At 38.1% G+C, this 18,180-nt stretch overlaps 5 protein-coding genes and 1 long non-coding RNA gene across 7 annotated transcripts; 4 read left to right on the top strand and 2 right to left on the bottom strand.

The window, feature by feature from the left end:
- The first annotated feature begins 1,531 nt into the window (after positions 1-1,531).
- Positions 1,532-2,710, top strand: LOC141818283 (myb-related protein 2-like). 2 transcript variants are annotated; one of them, XM_074705806.1, is made up of 5 exons: positions 1,532-1,687; positions 1,784-1,860; positions 1,962-2,128; positions 2,209-2,278; positions 2,365-2,710. In XM_074705806.1, the coding sequence occupies exons 1-5, from the start codon at positions 1,555-1,557 to the stop codon at positions 2,701-2,703; spliced, it is 786 nt and encodes a 261-aa protein (XP_074561907.1). In that variant the 5' UTR covers positions 1,532-1,554; the 3' UTR covers positions 2,704-2,710. The 2 variants fall into 2 exon arrangements, with proteins under 2 accessions (XP_074561907.1, XP_074561911.1); XM_074705810.1 differs by having other exon boundaries at positions 2,371-2,710.
- Positions 2,711-2,902: 192 nt separating this feature from the next.
- On the bottom strand, positions 2,903-3,891 carry LOC141818297 (expansin-A1-like). The gene is made up of 3 exons (XM_074705821.1): positions 3,750-3,891; positions 3,364-3,676; positions 2,903-3,285 (listed from the first exon to the last, which is right to left on the bottom strand). The coding sequence occupies exons 1-3, from the start codon at positions 3,889-3,891 to the stop codon at positions 2,982-2,984; spliced, it is 759 nt and encodes a 252-aa protein (XP_074561922.1). The 3' UTR covers positions 2,903-2,981.
- A 2,362-nt stretch (positions 3,892-6,253) lies between these two features.
- On the top strand, positions 6,254-8,087 carry LOC141821496 (reticulon-like protein B5). The gene is made up of 5 exons (XM_074708912.1): positions 6,254-6,434; positions 7,276-7,456; positions 7,553-7,691; positions 7,757-7,826; positions 7,906-8,087. The coding sequence occupies exons 1-5, from the start codon at positions 6,254-6,256 to the stop codon at positions 8,085-8,087; spliced, it is 753 nt and encodes a 250-aa protein (XP_074565013.1).
- A 4-nt stretch (positions 8,088-8,091) lies between these two features.
- On the bottom strand, positions 8,092-9,603 carry LOC141818308 (protein LURP-one-related 8-like). Its single transcript, XM_074705833.1, has 2 exons — positions 9,305-9,603; positions 8,092-8,733 (listed from the first exon to the last, which is right to left on the bottom strand). Exons 1-2 carry the CDS (start codon positions 9,569-9,571, stop codon positions 8,362-8,364), a joined length of 639 nt encoding a protein of 212 aa, XP_074561934.1. The 5' UTR covers positions 9,572-9,603; the 3' UTR covers positions 8,092-8,361.
- A 1,677-nt stretch (positions 9,604-11,280) lies between these two features.
- On the top strand, positions 11,281-14,932 carry LOC141822004 (putative dolichyl pyrophosphate Man9GlcNAc2 alpha-1,3-glucosyltransferase). Its single transcript, XM_074709413.1, has 6 exons — positions 11,281-11,761; positions 11,849-12,038; positions 12,736-12,843; positions 13,735-13,896; positions 14,033-14,285; positions 14,394-14,932. The coding sequence occupies exons 1-6, from the start codon at positions 11,325-11,327 to the stop codon at positions 14,837-14,839; spliced, it is 1,596 nt and encodes a 531-aa protein (XP_074565514.1). The 5' UTR covers positions 11,281-11,324; the 3' UTR covers positions 14,840-14,932.
- Positions 14,933-16,083: 1,151 nt separating this feature from the next.
- On the top strand, positions 16,084-17,741 carry LOC141822442 (uncharacterized). The gene is made up of 2 exons (XR_012601258.1): positions 16,084-16,318; positions 17,437-17,741. It is a non-coding gene; the product is annotated as an uncharacterized LOC141822442 (long non-coding RNA).
- The last annotated feature ends 439 nt before the right edge of the window (positions 17,742-18,180 follow it).

Raw genomic sequence — 18,180 nt, forward strand, 5'->3', positions numbered from 1 at the left:
TCCAGCTCATAGAAAGTACATGATGCATGAGGAAGGAATCAAGTTCCCAAGCTCAAATCTTGCATTGGTGGCAAAAAATTAAGAAGTTGAAACAAGGACCAACCAATCAACCAACTTCAAGCATCAATGGAGGTAGGTAGGTTTTCAGTCGATTAGCAAGCAAGAGCACCGATGAGGTAACTAGCAAACACCAATCCATCATCCAATCAGCAATTTTAAGTTTCCTCTAAATACTAAACAGTATTGCTCAGTCAATGTAATATTAGCATGTATAGAAGCTGAGGTGAGGCAAAGAGGCTCTCTCTGTTTCTTTCTCTTTCTCTTTCATGGGGGCGCAGCATATTCCACTGAGGAAGGGATTGCATTATTCTTATCATGCAATGCAAAAGAGGGATTCCATCAACTTTATTGAATTTTCAATGCCTGTTTTTCAGGGAATTAACAAGGAGGGGATGCTCAACACTTGCTTATGAACAACATTGATTCCACCAACAATGTCCTTAATCACCTCAGATATGGTAATCTCATCATCGCGATGCTCTCCATTTACTGTTTGCTTGCAATCTAGCTAGTACTTGTTCCTCAAGAATCATATCCATCCTATCTATTTTAAAAATGCTATGAATGAGAACAATAGCTAGTGGGCCTTCTAAGAAATTTCACAAACTATGAGATTGTTTTTGTACAATCATATATATATATCTATGATAGGATGATACTTATTTCTTGTGTTGGATCTCACAGATTTCGACAATTGGCTTCGAGGAAATAGATAACTTCTCATCTCCTTTCCACTGTCGACAATGATCGAATGCCCGAATATATGTAGCCAGAAGAGAAAAGGGAATCTCATGCTCATTTCATATTCCTTAAGTTATTTTATATAAAGAATGTATCTGATTCTGCTTCTGTTAACCAGTCAAAGAGAACCTTCAAGCTTGCTGCTTAATCAAATAATCTGAGCAAAACAAGTTCGATGTTCAGCTTCTTAGAATTCAGCAGTAACCTGGAAAGATGGCATTGAGTCTCAAAATTCTCTTTACAAGTATATGGTTCTTCGATTTCTTTTATAGGTCTTTAGCCAAAGAATAGATATTTAAGGATCTATTCTTCTGCACATACAACTAGTTAAAGTTGTTAGCTACAAAAAAAAATTGCCTCTGAAGAATATATATAGTGCCGACTTAAGTCCTTAAGAACCAAAAAGCAAGGACTAGATCTCTTTTCGAGTTGCTCTGAAGATCGGATCGACTTCTTACAGGTGGGTGGTTTATTCAAATGATTCCAAATTCTCATTTGCATTTGCAATTTGCCTTATAAAGTGAGCTCTGTGCCCAGCTCTCACCAGCAAGAGAAGCAATTGAGCTTATATAGACATGTCCTGAAGCTATCAGTTTCGACTACTCATCGATCCAACACGCATAATTCGACCTAGATTGAGGATGCGATACACATAAGGTAAGAAAAGAGAAGGAAAAAAAAGCAAAGAAATGTTTGCCTTTTTGTTTGATGGCCTTACTATTTCAGATGTAGCATCACCAAGGCTACAACAACATGCTTCAAGGAGGAAGCATTCCTGATGAGTCAGGATTGTTCTTGTCGACCGACGCAAAACCGAGGCTGAAGTGGACACCTGAGCTCCATGATAGGTTCATAGAAGCAGTTAATCAACTTGGTGGAGCAGACAGTAAGTATACATACGTTCAACAAAAAACCAAAGCATCAACTGTGTTATCTTCTTGCCCTGAGATCTGATTGTTGTTTTTCAAGCATCATCTTGCAGAAGCTACACCGAAAACAATCATGAGACTCATGGGAATTCCTGGACTGACATTGTATCACCTGAAAAGCCATCTTCAGGTCCTGACTAACTTCATTGTTTATTTGTTTGTTCTTCTTCCTTTTTGTCGATTCGATTCCTTGTTCAAAGCATGGTTGGTGTTTCTCTTGTTGGATTGTAGAAGTGCAGGCTCAGCAAAGCTCAGGAACACACTGGAGGAGGCAGTAAGAGTGGTAAGAGCAGCATCCCAATTTGCAACCAAACTGTCCCAATAAGAGAGTGCAAACTGAGACTCAATGTTGCAGCAGAGAGACCGAGCGAAACCGGTATCATTCGACAACCGAATAGGTAAGGAAACATCGAAAATCAAGTACTACAACGATCAAAATGGATGCATCTTCTTCAACTAACACACTGTCAATTTTCAGGCCTATTCAGATAACTGAAGCACTTCGAATGCAAATTGAAGTGCAGAGACAGCTACAAGAACAACTGGAGGTAGGTAAATCATTTGGAATTTATCATTTAAGGCAGTGAAAAACAACTTGATCATGGCACATCTTGCAAACTGAAACTTGTAAAAGGTTCAGAGGCATTTACAACTCCGAATCGAGGCGCAGGGGAAGTACTTGCAGTCTGTGCTGGAGAAGGCTCAAGAGGCACTAGGGAAGCAGAACCAACTCTCTGAAGATCTTCCCAGCTCGAACAGTAGTTTCCTTACATCATCTGAAGCCTTACAAAAGGAACAGCCATGTTCTTCTTCTATTTTGGGAGACACCAAAATGACATCTTTCTTAGCCCATGGCTTTGCAAACCCTGAAGAAGCTGACACAGAAAAACTCGACCTCAATGTCGATGAAGATGATGAAGGAGGTGCAATAACTGAGAGCAAAATTGATTTGAACGGATTCAGTGGGTGCTGACAGTGAAATAGAGGATGATGATTCATGGAGAATGTTGAAGTATAAATAAATTTATTCTCCAAAAAGATATGTATCTCTAGTTCATCAGAACATAATTAACTTGATCGATCGGCATTACAGTCTTGGAGATGACATGAAACAAAATTAAAGCAAATCGAAAGATGAAGTGAAGGCATGGAAGAACTCGTCAGGGCCATTTCAAAACAGAGCCCAGCTTCTGCATGCCTCGACGGTATACGTAATTAAAATTCTGCTGTGATTTGTGAGTTTTGAGTTGTTCAGAACTGGACGCCGGCGAAAGTCTGGCCGAAGCTCCATCCGGGCGGTGCGACTCCGGCGGAGGTGACGCTGTGGCCGTCGCTGGTGGTGACCTTGAACGACAGAGACTGGCCGTCGAGGTAGCTGTTGCTCTGCCAGTTTTGTCCCCAGTTGCGGCTCATCGCCTGCCACCCGGTCCTCGACCCCTTCACCGACACCGACGCCACGTCGCCGGCGCCGCCGACGTTGGTGATCAGCACCAGGTTGAAGTAGGAGTGGCCGTTGATCGTGAACCTCATCCCCCCTTTCCTCACACACGACACTCTGACGAAATTGGAAATAATGAAAAAAAATTGAACATTTTTGATCGAATTGCAATCGTGTTTATGAATCTTTGATCACCTTCTGAATTGAACAGGGACGATGCCGGCTTTGTACTCGGCGATTCGCTGGAAGGCCGGCTGAGAAAGGTCGAAATGCTGCCGCGGCGGGTTGCACCACCCGCCGTCGGCGGCGGCGAGGGCGTAGTTGGGCGGGCAGAAGTTGGTGGCGGTGACGAAGACAGAGGCACCGCCCTGGAGGCACCCTCCGCCTGCGCACCTGATCTCGAAGCAGGCGCCGCAGCTCCGCCCGCCAGAGAACAGGGCAGTGCTCAGCGCCGCCGTGTCGGTGCCGTAGCCCTGGCTGTAGAGATTCCCGTACCCACAAGCTCCTCCTGTGAATTCCACGATCGACAAAACTCAAATCAAAATCGAACTTTGCGGAAGATTGTGCGATGAATCAATTACCCATCGTTCCGGCGGCGTCGCTGCCGCCGTAGAAGGTAGCATGAGCAGTGGACCATCCGCCATCGGCGACGCCTCCATGAACACGAAGCGCTCCGGCAGCGAGGAGGAAAGAACAGAGGGAGAAACCAAGCAGGGACTCCATGGCGACGATCAATGAGGAGCAAAGTGAGTGACAGGCAAATCTTCTTATAGATCTCAATGGAGCAAGATTTTGATCTTTTTTTTCTTCTCTCTCTCTCAAAAAAAAAACAACTAAAAAATCACTTTAAACTTTGATCTTAGCTTTCTAAAGTTCTCTGTAAAACTTTTTTTTCCCGAGCCATGAACTTGATTCAATTTCTAATTACGACGTATTTGTAGAATTTTTTTTCAAATAAAAATCGCAATCAAAGGATGCTGGGTATCTGGGTTGGCCGCTGCGTGATTTATCCCAGTGGTAAGATCGAATTACAGAGATTGAGTCAATACGATTAATTGAGATTATTTTTTTTTATACTTTTAAAAAGAGAGAGAGATGAACAGGGGAAGAAAAGAATTATAAACAAGGAACTGAAACTGAACTGAACTCAGTAACAAAACTAAAATTTTTTCTTTCCCTTCCTAATTCCAATGCTGACTTTGACCCTAAAGCCTGCCTGCTTGCTATAGGTTTACAGATTTCAAGGTGCACAGGGTTTCGAAACTTGCACAGTTTTTGTTTTTAATCTTGTTTTTTTAATTTGTTTCTTCTCCTACAGAAATGCATACGTATATAAAGTTGAAAAACAAAAAAGTTATCAGGAACCCTAATCGACCCCAGTGGGGACCCTTCCCTGCAACACCACGAAACCCTAAAACAGGTGTAAAGCATGCAGAAAGCTAATCGATATCGACTTTGTCAGCTGATCAGTTACTGATATAATAGCTTTACAGGGATTTGCTTTAATTAAGCTAAATAGAGGATTAGGGTTTGTGATATCTGCTGCATGCATGCATGCATGCACGTGGAAGAGTGTTCATCATTTGACTTTACGTTGGTAAATTTCCTGGTCTTGGAATCGAATGCTTGAATTTATTCAAAAGGTTGGGTGAGAGGAAGAAGATGAGAGAGGCCCACACGTGGCGACCGCACGACATTAAAGGAAGAACAGATGGCTGCGTGCTCTCCTTCCACTTTTTAGCTACCTTTATTTTTATTATCAAATAAAAGATACATCATCTTAAAAATACTCTTATTCTATATCTTTTAATTTTAATCAAAATTTCTCTAATAGTCTTTAATTAGTTTCGACTAAGTTAGATATTTTAATTAAATTAGAGTAGTTTTGACTATAATTATTCAGTATTTTTAACAGATTTTGACCTTGTAATAGGGGTATTTTTGATATAGAGTATTCTTTGTTTTTTTTTCAAAATAGAACATTTTTTTATGATAATAAAAATAAAGAACGTTCTTTTAATTTAATCTTAAATCTCTTTGTGCTTTACAACTACATAGTTAGAGCCGTCAATATGGATTGAGTTCGAATTGACCTATTTCGTTAAATAATTTAATTGAGATTTGAATCCAGATTTAAGTGGACCGACCGATCTGTGTCCACACAGGGCGTTAATGTAACTTGTAACAAACTTGGATTTATCCACAGAGTAAGAAAATTTTTTTCTTTAAAATTTAAATTAAAGTAAAAAATTTAATGAACTAATTGGACTTGATAAAATTTAAAAATAATTAAATTAAAATCGTAATCTAAATTTAAAAATTTTGACTTAATTTATTTAAACTATAATTTAAATTTAAAGCTTTTAATATTTTTTATATATTTTTTTAAATTTTTGATAGCCATTTACTTTTAGTTTGATTTTAATCAAGGTCGTCTTTAATTAATTTCGACTAAGTTTTAATTAAATATGTCAAATTGATTTTTGAACCACCCTTCGCATTGACGATAATGAAAATAAAGAACTTTTAATTTTCTGTTAAATCTCTTTGTGCTTTACAACCACATTGGGGCCATTTAGAAAATGGTAAATTCAGAAGGGTAAAAATGAAATGTATATAAATTCGATTAAACATTGGTTCCAGTTTAATCGAGAAGCCGGAGAGAAGGAGCGGGCGGGCGAGGAGAGAGAGGAAACCGAGAAAGGGGCGGTGAGAATCCATTGCCGAAGAGCAGAGACTCTCTTTGGAATCATCCTTCGCATCTAGGTATGTATTCTTCGATCGAAGTCTTCCTCGATTTCAATCGCATTGTGGATGTTTGCTGTTTCGAAAACTTTTTAGATGATCGGAAAATGTCGCCTGATGTTTTCCCGATCATGGTAGCACGAATCAGCAGTTCTTTTCGCATAGGGCTATTTCCAAATCAATCAAGTTTCACTCTTCCTTCTGCCACAAACAGAATCTGTTTGATTCCGGGACGATTTTGTAATGATCCGTTCTTTTTATTGCGTTCTAGAGTTGGATTTTTTGATTGATGGATCAACTCTTTACTTTGGATTGGATTTCCATTTTTGCAGAGTTGTGCATGATGATGTCAAAAATGGTGGAGCACATTGAACAGATCAATGAGATGATCCGTGAGTTCAGGGGTTCGTCATCTTCTTCAGATTCGGACAATGAGAAGCCTTCTTCTCACAATTCACGGAAGAAGAAGCATTTATTTGGGAGGAAGGAACCAATCCATGCCTTACTCGGAGGAGGAAAGTGTATGTATCTATTATATTGCCATCACAACATTTATTTACAGTATCAGTTTTATCCCTGGAATTGAATTTTCTTATTCACTTCTTGTGCAATTGCTAGAGTAAAACAAATAATGTTATTGTGGATTAATGAAACATGAACAATCTATGCAATCTTTCACTGATGGAAAGAACATGAACAATATAGTCTTGGTGTGGTGTGTGTGGATAATCACTGACTAAACATGGAGCTTCTTGGTCTTTTAGTCATTTCAAGGTAGAATTTTGACTGTCTAAGTTTTTGTTTTGAAACAAGCGTTTCACAAATACAATAGTTGTCGCCTTGGCAGATGAAGTTATCGATGTTCTTGCTCGGAGACTTAGCCGAGCTAGTATTAACTTAGTCTCTTGTTTGCTAGTAGGTATCAGTGTGGCCTAAATTTTCCATCAATCACATACACTAGTTCAGTGAATTAATATATTTCATATTCACTTCTTGTGCAATTGCTAGAGTAAAACAAATAATGTTATTGTGGATTAATGAAACATGAACAATATATGCAATCTTTCACTGATGAAAAGAACATGAACAATATAGTCTTGGTGTGGTGTGTGTGGATAATCACTGACTAAACATGGAGCTTCTTGGTCTTTTAGTCATTTCAAGGTAGAATTTTGACTGCCTAAGATTTTGTTTTGAAGCAATAGTTGTCGCCTTGGCAGATGAAGTTATCGATGTTCTTGCTCGGAGACTTAACCGAGCTAGTATTAACTTAGTCTCTTGTTTGCCTAAATTTTCCATCAATCACATACACTAGTTCAGTGAATTAATATATCCTGATTTATGACTTTGTTTTTCTTTCAGCTGCTGATTTGATTCTATGGAGGAACAAGCAATTGTCTGGAAGCATACTTATTGGAGTTACTGTCATATGGCTTCTTTTCGAATGGATCGGATATCATCTATTGCCTTTTATCTGCCACTCTCTTATACTTACATTGGCTGTATGTTTCCTTTGGTCTAGTTCAGCATCTTTTGTCAATAGGTAATTGATCCAAAATATGTTCTCTTGGAACAGCAATCTGATTAGACTATGAATGTAGTAGGATAAGAGTACTCTGCATTTGTTCATGGTGTTCAGGTCTCCACCAAAATTTCCTGAAATTAATATACCTGAGGATGCATTCTTAAGGATAGCTCATGTGGTAAGACATGAAATGAATCAAGCATTTGCAACTTTTCTATATGTTGCTTCGGGGGACTTGAAGAATTTCTTGAAGGTATGTTCTCTCTTCTTCTTCGCGACTTTCTTCAAAAATTTTCATCGACAAAAGGTGTTTCGTAGGTGATTGGAGGTCTGTGGATCGCATCAATAGTGGGTAACTGGTTCAGTTTCTTGACGTTCGTATACATCGGTCAGTTTCTTCTGTTCTATATTTCACAATTTTATGATTCATATTTTAACTATATATGTTGGATCTTGAATTGGGGCAGCTGTTATGCTTGTGTATACTGTTCCTGTCCTCTATGAGAAGTATGAAGACCATGTCGATGCAGCTGCTGAGAAGGTGATAGTCAAAATTAACAAGCATTACGCAGTCCTCCACAAGGTACTACAGAAAATTTCAGGGGAACCTTTTTCCAGAAGAAGAAGAACTGAATCATTCTCTTCTTGACATCTTTTTAGCAACAAGTAATCTTTGGAACAAAACAAATGTGTAGATTACATTACAGGCTATTGTTTACATAGAGATTCCAAGCAGATCTGCATTCTTTTTCCTTTGAATTCAGACTACATTCTTGAGTTCTTCTTTCTTATCATCTCATCTCATTAGGTAATTTGCAACTGATATTTGTTCTCCTTATGTATTTCTTGCTTGTAACTCCAAATGAGATGGATGCCAAAATAAAGCCTAGAGATCTTACAAATTCAACTTCTGCAACGAATAACTAAAAGAGCGACCGCTGCGGTCCAAACATCTGCTCAAGGAGTATCACCATCGCCATGGCAAAGGATGCATCCAGCCCTGGCTCTATGATTAGCCAGAAGACATCAAGGCCAAGGGCAACCCCCTGGGCAGTCTCCTTCCTCTTGATCTCTGCCAATTGCCGCCGCTTATCGTCGAAGAAAGCACAGCTCCGTCGTGTGTAAGTGCCTTCGACGTTGTAGGCAAGGCGAGAGTTGGAGCCTGAAGCACAAGGAGTCACATGCGCCAGTGCCTTGGAGTGCAGGAGCCGAGCGCGATTCTTCTTGACAGTAAACTGGGGGTTGATGGTCTCTTCGGCATTGTAAATGAGCCACTGGTCACCTAAACTGAGCTTCTGCAATGTTCAAAAGTGAAATCACATCAAGGCCCCCTTCATGCTAGTTCTGTCTCTAAGAACAGAATTTAGCATATCAACAAACACTCGGTGAGCATGCTTTCAGCCCTAGCATTTCTTCGTTCCCTTCTTATAACTTTTCCTTAGAAAAACATATCCAGAGAAATAGATACATAGAGCATTTGATCCACAGTAAGTCAATCTCCTATCGAATTCTACCAATGGTGCTCAAGAGTATTTGACCAGATGAATAACTAATCAATCTTTGTTCTAATGCGCGCAACAAGAATTCCACAAGAATGTCTTTGTTCTAAAATTTTGTTCAATTTTGCTTGCAAAGATCTAATTATCTAAATCTTGAATGAAAACAGTAGGCTGCTGGATTCAAGAAAGTTAGAGAAAGGGGTTTTTCTTTCTATCAAGAACTGAAAACTGGTAGCTACAAACAATTTAGGGTAAGCATCAAATGATCCATGGTAAATCAAACCAACTACGAAGCCAATTTTTCGAGATTCGCCAGAACGAAAACCACAGTTTTAGGGATTCAACACAGATTGGTCCTTTGCCTTACCTTTCTCCGGATCGTGTGGAGCGGCTTCCCATCGGCGTCCATGAGAAGGATCTCATTCCTACTCCCCACGGCGTAGTTATCGACTCGGAACACCAAGTTCCCCTCCGAGTCGAAGACCGTGAATCCGTTCCCGTTGAAGAGGAGCGACTTCCGCCACACCGTCAGCTCCACCGCCGCCCGCCCGTCGCCGCCGCAGTGGGGCTCGGCCCCAGGCGACTCCGCGACCACATTCGACGCCGGGGATGCGTTGGGGTGTATCTTCGCCATCTTCCGCCGGGGCCGAGAAGGAGGAGAACCCAAGGAAGCGATCGGCGATGACGACTTCGACCTCGGCGAGCCGGCGATTATTTATAGCCTCCAGCTTCCAGGACCACCCAAGCGCCAACACGTGCGAAGCGAGTGAGTATGAACATTCTCTCTATCTTTCTCTAATTTCCAAAAGGCCCTCCAAGTTTTAGAATTATATTTATTTATTTTTCAATATTATTTATTTTTAAAATTCTACACATTAATTAATCTAGCAAAATAGCAACACATTAATACATCCAAAGTGTTTAATGTAGTGGAGAATAACTTTAAATGTTGTAATATTCAAAAACAAACAAAATTATTTTAGGAATTTTGCAATATACAAAATCCAAAGTTGACTTGTGATTTTAAAAAGTCATGCAATAATACATATTCCAAAGTTGAGAGGACATCAAAGCAATGCCAAACATGATTCTCTCTACTTTATTTATGCACCAAAACAAAAACAAAACATAAGACCAAAAACATAAACAAAAATAAAAAATTAGCAAAAAAACCATAAAGAGGGGAATGTGGTAGTGGAGATGAGCATGAAGATTAGCAACCATGAATGGGAGGTAGGCATGTACTTGATAATGATGTTGATTGATCCAAACCTCACTAAGTGGGTGCTTGATTCATTCATTTGTTTATCTCTTTGGAGTTTCTAATTCAATGGTGCAATTTAGCATTATGTTTAGGCAAGGCATGGATGTTTCATTCTCCATCGAATAATCTTTGTAGTATTATTATTAATATTGTCGCATTAAGTACGTTAGGTTCGCGGGCTTATTCGCATGGATAATTAGCTCAAAAATATTTTTCAAAGTTTGAGTTTAATTATAATTTATATATGTGAATCAAACCTATTTAAGTGATCTAACTAAGATTAAATATGTAGAACTCATTAGTCCGATTTGTTATTATCTATGAGTTGATAATGGATCAAATTTTTTATATATAAGATTGGTCCTTAAGGTTTAGGGTTTCTTGATATTTTGCCTTCGTTCCTCATTGACGAAGGTTTTACGGTGTCGTCACCTTAATTCTTTTGGAAGACTATCCTTATGCTTCTGTTTCATCTTCTTTCATAGGTATTAAGCAAATGACGCTGTAGTACAAGGACAGTGACTCTCCAATCAAGTTCTTTATTATTGTTTATGTATATTAATATGTTTATCATGTAAATCGTTGAAACTATATCCATATTCTTGTATTTTTAATTATCTGAGTTCTTATTCAGTTTATATACGAAATTATAATTGTTACATATATTATATATAATAGTTACGATTTTGTAACTGCTACAACATGAATGTTAGATGAGCAAGATCGAGATGTAGTAGTTAAAAAATTATAACTGCTACTATTTAAGATTTAAGTAAAAAAATATAAAAGAGAGATAATAATAGGAATAGTATAGTGAAGGGTAGGTGGGTAATTGTACATGTGGTAGAGTGCCCTTTTGATAAAAATTAAAATGGGGGCGTTCTTTTGACTTTTGCTAAAAAAAAAAAAATTATAGGGCCTTTTGACAATTTTGAAGCTTTGTGAGGTATTTTGTAAAAGAACAAAGTTGTGAGGGGGTGAAGTCCATTTGCCACTAATGCTTCGTTGACTCGATCCATACTAGATAGAAATAAACCGGACCAAACCGTGTACAACATGGTCCATAGGTTCGGATTAAACCGCTTCGAACAGGAGTGCGGCTCTGTTCGACGAGATCCACTCCATGGCTAGAAAGACGAAGGCCCGTGGATCGGCGGCGGCGGCGGCCGCATCGACGAGGAATACTCCGGCGGACGTCGATGGGGTTGTTGTCTCGTCCTTGTATTGGTCGACGACTGTTCTCGCCCCCTCCACGGTCGTAGCCGTGGCGCTTTTCGCCCTGCTGATCCGCTTGCTGGTGTCGCTCGGCCCGTACTCCGGCCAAGGAACGCCACCCATGTACGGGGACTACGAGGCTCAGAGGCACTGGATGGAGATCACTCTCCACACGCCGACCGCCGAGTGGTACCGCAACACCGCCGCAAACAACCTCTCCTATTGGGGCCTCGACTACCCTCCGCTCACCGCGTACCAGAGCCTCGCCCACGCCTTCCTCATCAACGCCTCCATCCCTGAATCCCTTGCCCTTTCTTCCTCCCGCGGGTTCGAGTCCCATCAATCGTAATTTTTCTTGACCACCCTCTTTGCTCGCGACTGTTTCTGCTTTGTGACTTCTTGACCCCCAAATCGACTTGATGGTGCGTGTAGGAAGCTGGCAATGCGGTGGACGGTGTTGTCTTCGGACTTGCTTGTGCTCTTTCCGGCGGCCATCTACTTTGTATCGGTTTATTTTCGGCGCAATGTTGGCGGGGATGCGAAGGAATGGTCTTCCCCGTGGTTTCTAGCGATGATCTTGCTGAATCCTTGCTTGATCCTCATTGATCATGGGCATTTTCAGGTTCTAAGACTAAAGATTTGAGCTTTTAAGCAGATACATTTTTTGCTCACTTTAACTCACGCTTCATGGATGCATACAGGATGTGCCTTCTTACTTGACTAAGTGCTATTTAGTTGTGCGTATAAGGCAATAAACTAGTAGTGTAGGAATCGAATGAAATCTGTTCTTGGTGTTGTGCTCAGTAAAGCATTTATTTGGAACTAGCTAGATGGATCATTTTTGGACTTGGCCTCTGCTATGGGCAATATCACTTTTATCTTTCAGTTGTTGATGGGAGCTCAAGCTTCGTTGATCTTGTTTTATTTCTACTCAACTTATAGTTATTCATATATCGCAAACACCATGAGTAGTCATCTCTCGATTTATTCTTGATTAGAGAGTGCAACTAATATTAACTATATCTCTGTTTCTAGTCTAGAAGTCACTTAAGAATATTAATATCAAACAGCAGAAGAATATTCATTTTCATTGTAATTATATTTGGAGGAATAATTTTCAAAATTTTTCCTTTTGAATTCTTGTCACAAATTTGTCTCAAAGTTATTAGTGTGGAATTGTGAACTTATCCATCTATTTCAACTATACCTTTAGCCCTATTGTATGTTTTATAGCATTTTTATTTATTAGCCCTATTGAACTGTGAATTAACCATTCTAAAGCATTTCCATTGTATCACAAATTCTTTTTTTTTTTTCAGTACAACTGCATCAGCCTTGGCTTAACACTGGGAGCCATAGCAGCTATTTTGTCCCGAAAAGAAATTACTGCTTCTATTCTCTTCTGTCTTGCAATCAATCATAAACAGGTATCTTTCTGATGCTAACTTTGCTAAAGCAGACACTTTTCCTTCTATCATGAATCTGTTCTTTCTTATGTTATTACGTTGTGAAATCTACTATTAAGCACTATGACAATGTTGTAGGTAATCAATAATGGAAATTTTTGTCTGTGCTAAGTATAAAACTAAACAACTAATGCTGGGTGCTCAATCTATTTTCACGTCCTCTTTTTCAAGTACATTTCCTTAAGTCCTCTTGTACTGTTTTCCTTGTAATGCAAAATGTAATTCTATTTAAAGATTTTTTTTATCTAATGCTAGAGTTTATCAACTATGGTCCTGTTTGGTGGATAGTGCTGCTGTTTTACCTTTCAATTGATATAAAAATATCTATTTAGTCAATCTTGATCATTGAATTCTTGATCGGACAAGAATCAAATCCTTGTGTTATCTAAAGTGGTCCACATGGGGCATAAGTGACTTTCAAACTAATGATATAAATCTTTGCTTAAAGACACAATCACTGGTAAAAGCCTCTAGCCTTGATTCCTAAATTTTCTCACATTGACTATTAATTAGTTATTTATGTGGATATGATAAGCCATGTCTTCAAAATTGATTCTAGCATGTTATATGTCGATACTATCATTGATGGTTGATGATATAATGACTTGATTGATATAAAAACCATTTCCTGAATGATTAACATCACACAAAATTGAATGCTAACCAAAGCAGCAGAAAAAATTGACTGATTCGTCTAATTAGCCCCAGATAGGAAGTTAATTTAGATGGCTCACAATACAATTAAAATTGCTATTTAAGAAAATCTGATTTGAAAAAACTAATTATTCAAAGGAGGATTCAGTTTGCTTTTTGCTTAGCATTTTATTATTGTAAATATGCTTGGACTTGCAGATGAGTTTATACTATGCACCTGCATTCTTTAGCCATCTGCTCGGCAAATGCTTCAGACGTAAAAATCCAATCTTTGAAGTCTTGAAACTTGGATTTGTGGTTATTGGAATTTTTGCACTTGTTTGGTGGCCTTACATACATTCTGTTCAGTCGGTGATGGAGGTAAATATTCATGTTGACATTGCTTCTATTGAAAAACATTTTACATCATTGTTGAGTCTTGGTTTCTTGGTACTCTTTGTTCTTATCTTGACCTACATTATATTCCATGATTTGAAGTTCTCATTGATTTAAACAGGTGATACACAGATTAGCTCCTTTTGAGAGGGGAGTGTTTGAAGATTATGTTGCCAATTTTTGGTGTAGCACCTCAATGCTTATAAAGTGGAAGAGGATATTCACGATAAGTACAATGAGATTCATATGTTCCATTGCAACAATTTTGGCATTTTTCCCGTCATTTGTTCAGCAGTTAAAGTCTCCAAGTGATCTAGGTTTCCTCTATAGTTTGCTGAACAGCTCATTTTCATTTTACCTGTTCTCATACCAAGGTATGTTTATAAAAACCTCGTCCTCGCTATTATCGCATTCTTTACCAGTAAAAGGAAGCTATATCAATTTTAGAGATTTGGTACCTATACAATCTTGGTTTTTGGCAGTGCACGAGAAGTCAATTTTACTACCTCTTCTACCTGCAAGCCTCTTAGCCCTCCAAGAGCCTACACTGTTTGGGTGGTTGATACATTGTTCCCTATTATCAATGTTCCCTCTCGTGTGTCGCGATAAATTGTCACTGCAATATGGATCTGTTCTTGCTCTATTTGCTCTTATATTCTATGCTCCTCATGGAAAGCAGCACGGAAGGGTAGACAAGTCTTCGACAAAACGAATAGCTCTTTTGACAGTAGGATTAATTTCTTCCGCGGCACTACATTTGGTTTATTTAGGTTTAGAGCCTCCAAAGAGATATCCTTTCCTCTTTGAGGCCTTGATTGTGTCTTTCTGCTTCTCTCAGTTTGTCATCCTCACTGTGTACACCAATATCAAACAGTGGATGCTACTGGATCACTCTTCTCTCAAGAAGAGAGTAAAGAAGGATTCTTGATCCGAATTATAGTGCAGGAGACAATTTTAACATTCACTTGTAACTTATAGTGATTATTTTTACCTGTTTTCGTGAGTATTTGATCGATCGGGCTGCTTGTGATACTCACTGTTGCTGTTCTGTTTGTTTGAAAATTGATTGTTTGTAGAGAATAAGTAGAGGAGCAAAGTAGAAATGATTGTTGGTTAGTTTGATTCATTGAATAGGGCATTCATGTTCTAGTGTTGGATTGGTAAGGATAAGGATAATGCATGTAATGGAGAATAGAAATATTATACTTGCTCAGTTCAATTTGCTTGGTTCTAGCCTAAGCTATCTTCCATCATAGCCACCTTCCACCTTGCTACATTCAACTTGCTTGGCTAAAGCATAAGTTTTCCTTTGTCAAGTTCACTTAGCTCACTTAGTCCATTTGATTTGCTCAACTCTTTTGGTCATCTTGATTCCTCCACCTTAGCCGTAGGGGTGCAAATGAGTCAACCCGCTCGTGAGATATTTGAGTTTTGATTTGAAAAAAAGTTCATTTAAGTTTGTCCGATTAAGTTAACTAGTCGAGCTCAAGTCTGATTTTGAGTTTGAAAATATATATTATTGAGGTTGAGCTCCTATTAAGCTCGTTTAACTTTTAAATGAGTTATTTTCGAATCAAGTTTAAGTTGTTCGTGAATTATTTAATTTCATTACGAATCGAGCTCAAGTTGAGCTCGAGTTTAGAGAAAAATGAATCAAGCCAAGCTTGAGTCTCTTATTGTTTGGTTCAATTTAATTACACCTATATTCAAGCAATTCATATTTTATATAAATAAATAAATAATATTTTTGTGGATATAATGTTAAAGGTGAATCCAAATCTCAAAGATGAATATGTTAAAGGTCCATCCTTAAGTGTACATAAGTTGTATTTGTATTTTAGATTTACAGGTAAATTTAGAAAACTTAGATTATTAAAAAAATCAAATTTATTTATTAAAAATATAAAAAATATTCATCACCAACTTTTTTTTTACATATTGAAATAGTAATATTTATTTTTACGTTAAAATACTCGACTTTTGTTTTTTTATAAAAGAGAACAAAATAATATTTCGATCGTACTAGTTTCATTTATGTTAATTTGACATAATTTTAATATAAATTTTCAATATTTTAGTTAAACATAAGGTGTAAAATTATATTACAATAATGTCATGGGTTTATTTCCGAATTCGGGGCTTTTAAATCAATCCCACGCACAGTCATAATCCCTAATTCCCTTTCTCCGCCTCCGATCGGGAAGCCGTCAGCTCTCCTCGTTCCTTCCGAAGATCACAGGTCCACGTCCAACGAAAGCCGACCTCGGAACATTTGGGAGCAACGATGGCGACGGGATCCGGCCTCTTCAAGTTCCTGCGCCCGCGCCTTCGACCTCAGTCGGACGACATCGCCGCAGCCGCCACCTGGGGCGTCGCGGCTGTCACCACCGCCGTTTGGCTCATCCAGGTATGGAGGAGATTCCTTGATCGCTGTCACTATCTTTCAACTAAATCCATGTTGTTTCCATAAATAGTATTTTTGGGTGTGTAAGATTTTTTTTTCTTCTAAAGAACACATTTCGTCAATCGATTCACATCCTTTTATACATTTTGGGTAAAGAAGAGACCAAATCCATCGTGTTATATCTGCCAGAATGTTCTCCTAATCCATCATCGATGTTAATGACCATATAGAAGTTGAAGTATAGAATTCCCAACACGTAATACACCACATCCAAGAATATTCAATTTTGTGAAACTCTTGCAGTTGAAAAACTAGCCTTCATCATCGACTTCTTGATTCGTTCAAAGGCTCATTGTGTAGAATTTGGCCTTCCTAAGCTATCCTTCTTCAGAGACTCTGTAATGAGATTTCCAGCAATACCAACATTTTTATCAGCCTCCCTTTAAAATGAATCAAGCCTGTGAATTTTCAAAGTTCTTTCAGGGACCTCACATTCTTCTATAGGTTTTACCTTTGATTGAATCTGGTTTTAGTCCTTGTCACAACAAAACCCAGAAATAACGTCTTGCTATAGGAATGAGCATTTCCCTAAGGTTCAGTATTTTACTTTTATTTTTTATTTTTGAAAGATCCGGATTAGATGCTCTTCCTCATATTTGCCATAGTATAGCACAGTTCAATTTATCGGGCTAATGATGAAGATGAAATCCAAACCGAAATATTTTTGGTATTGAATCCAAACTCAAACTGTGCCAAAACTATTTCGGTTTGGTTTGCAACCAAACCAAACTTTGTATTTTTAAGCAGGGACTCTTGTTTTATAGCATCAAATCGATAAGATACCTCCACTTGCTTTTGTATCTCCTTTGCACTAGCAGCTTTTGGAACACAAGCAACTTCGATAAGAAAGCTCAGGAGGGCAACTGATTCCTAATTACCTCCTGAAACCATCAGGCATCTTGTGATCTCCATGTTTAGTTACTGACCCATGATCAATGACCATCCAAATGAGCTTAGCCATTTTATGGTAGCTGAGCTGCATCAGTGTTTTTAAAATTTATTTTTACTCTCTTTATGAAATACCTTGGTTTAATTAATGATTTTGCATTTTATCTTGGCAGCCTTTTGACTGGCTGAAGAAGCAGCTCTTTGAAAAACCTGAGCCTAAGAACTGAAAGTTGTGGACAGCAGCATTGAAGCAATGGAGAATGTCCAAGTTGAAACAAAGATGCTTCTCTAAATTTTTATGAATTTACTTTGAATGTTTTCTTTTTGTTTTTTCGTCTAAATAATCTTTGAGAAATCAGTCAAGCTGATGTGATTTTGGTCATGCTCTTGTTTAATTAGATTCTCAAAAAGTTTTGAGACAGATTTTTGTTGAATTTTGCGTGTTAAAATTATTTATGATATTGCTTTTGCAGCTTAAGACTTGAGGAATATATTTATTTCATAAGGTGAAATTTGCCACCTAAGTTTTATACGGTCGATTTCACGATCATTTATGAAGAAGTAAATTGAGAATTACAGTTGATCATGACAGAGGAGGGTATTGTCTCGGTTTTGTTGAGATTTGAATTTTTATCAATTTCTATAATTCTGTTCCGTTGTAACTAAATCAGTTATGCTCCGGGAGTTTCAGGAATATATTTTTGCACAGGGACAATGTGGACATACAAAATTGAATAAATTTTGAGAAATAATTTGATTTTGTAAAACAAAGTGCAAAACTCTAATGGTAACTAGGAGTTTAAAAACCTAATAATGAAATGACTGGTCCATTTAAGTTAAATTTAAATTTCTAATAATTAAAAAAAAATTCTAATAATTAAATGTCATAGATATAATTTAGATAAAATTTAGCATCA

Source organism: Curcuma longa, chromosome 2 (assembly GCF_044706935.1).
Source record: "Curcuma longa cultivar G26 ecotype Majalengka, Jawa Barat chromosome 2, ITB_CL_G26_1.1, whole genome shotgun sequence".
Taxonomy (NCBI): Eukaryota; Viridiplantae; Streptophyta; class Magnoliopsida; order Zingiberales; family Zingiberaceae; genus Curcuma; species Curcuma longa.

Bases quoted from the DNA above. Each gene is read 5' to 3' on its own strand.
- LOC141818297 (XM_074705821.1), bottom strand. From the start codon at position 3,891: ATGGAGTCCCTGCTTGGTTTCTCCCTCTGTTCTTTCCTCCTCGCTGCC. The intron at 3,677-3,749 runs GTAATTGATTCA...TGGAATTCACAG, and splicing joins CGACGCCGCCGGAACGATGG to GAGGAGCTTGTGGGTACGGG. The intron at 3,286-3,363 runs GTGATCAAAGAT...CAATTTCGTCAG, and splicing joins GTCCCTGTTCAATTCAGAAG to AGTGTCGTGTGTGAGGAAAG.
- LOC141818283 (XM_074705806.1), top strand. From the start codon at position 1,555: ATGCTTCAAGGAGGAAGCATTCCTGATGAGTCAGGATTGTTCTTGTCG. The intron at 1,861-1,961 runs GTCCTGACTAAC...GTTGGATTGTAG, and splicing joins ACCTGAAAAGCCATCTTCAG to AAGTGCAGGCTCAGCAAAGC. The intron at 2,279-2,364 runs GTAGGTAAATCA...AACTTGTAAAAG, and splicing joins AGCTACAAGAACAACTGGAG to GTTCAGAGGCATTTACAACT.
- LOC141818308 (XM_074705833.1), bottom strand. From the start codon at position 9,571: ATGGCGAAGATACACCCCAACGCATCCCCGGCGTCGAATGTGGTCGCG. The intron at 8,734-9,304 runs GTAAGGCAAAGG...TGAACATTGCAG, and splicing joins TCCACACGATCCGGAGAAAG to AAGCTCAGTTTAGGTGACCA.
- LOC141821496 (XM_074708912.1), top strand. From the start codon at position 6,254: ATGATGATGTCAAAAATGGTGGAGCACATTGAACAGATCAATGAGATG. The intron at 7,457-7,552 runs GTAATTGATCCA...CATGGTGTTCAG, and splicing joins TCAGCATCTTTTGTCAATAG to GTCTCCACCAAAATTTCCTG. The intron at 7,827-7,905 runs GTCAGTTTCTTC...GAATTGGGGCAG, and splicing joins CTTGACGTTCGTATACATCG to CTGTTATGCTTGTGTATACT.
- LOC141822004 (XM_074709413.1), top strand. From the start codon at position 11,325: ATGGCTAGAAAGACGAAGGCCCGTGGATCGGCGGCGGCGGCGGCCGCA. The intron at 11,762-11,848 runs GTAATTTTTCTT...TGGTGCGTGTAG, and splicing joins GGGTTCGAGTCCCATCAATC to GAAGCTGGCAATGCGGTGGA. The intron at 12,844-13,734 runs GTATCTTTCTGA...TTGGACTTGCAG, and splicing joins TTGCAATCAATCATAAACAG to ATGAGTTTATACTATGCACC.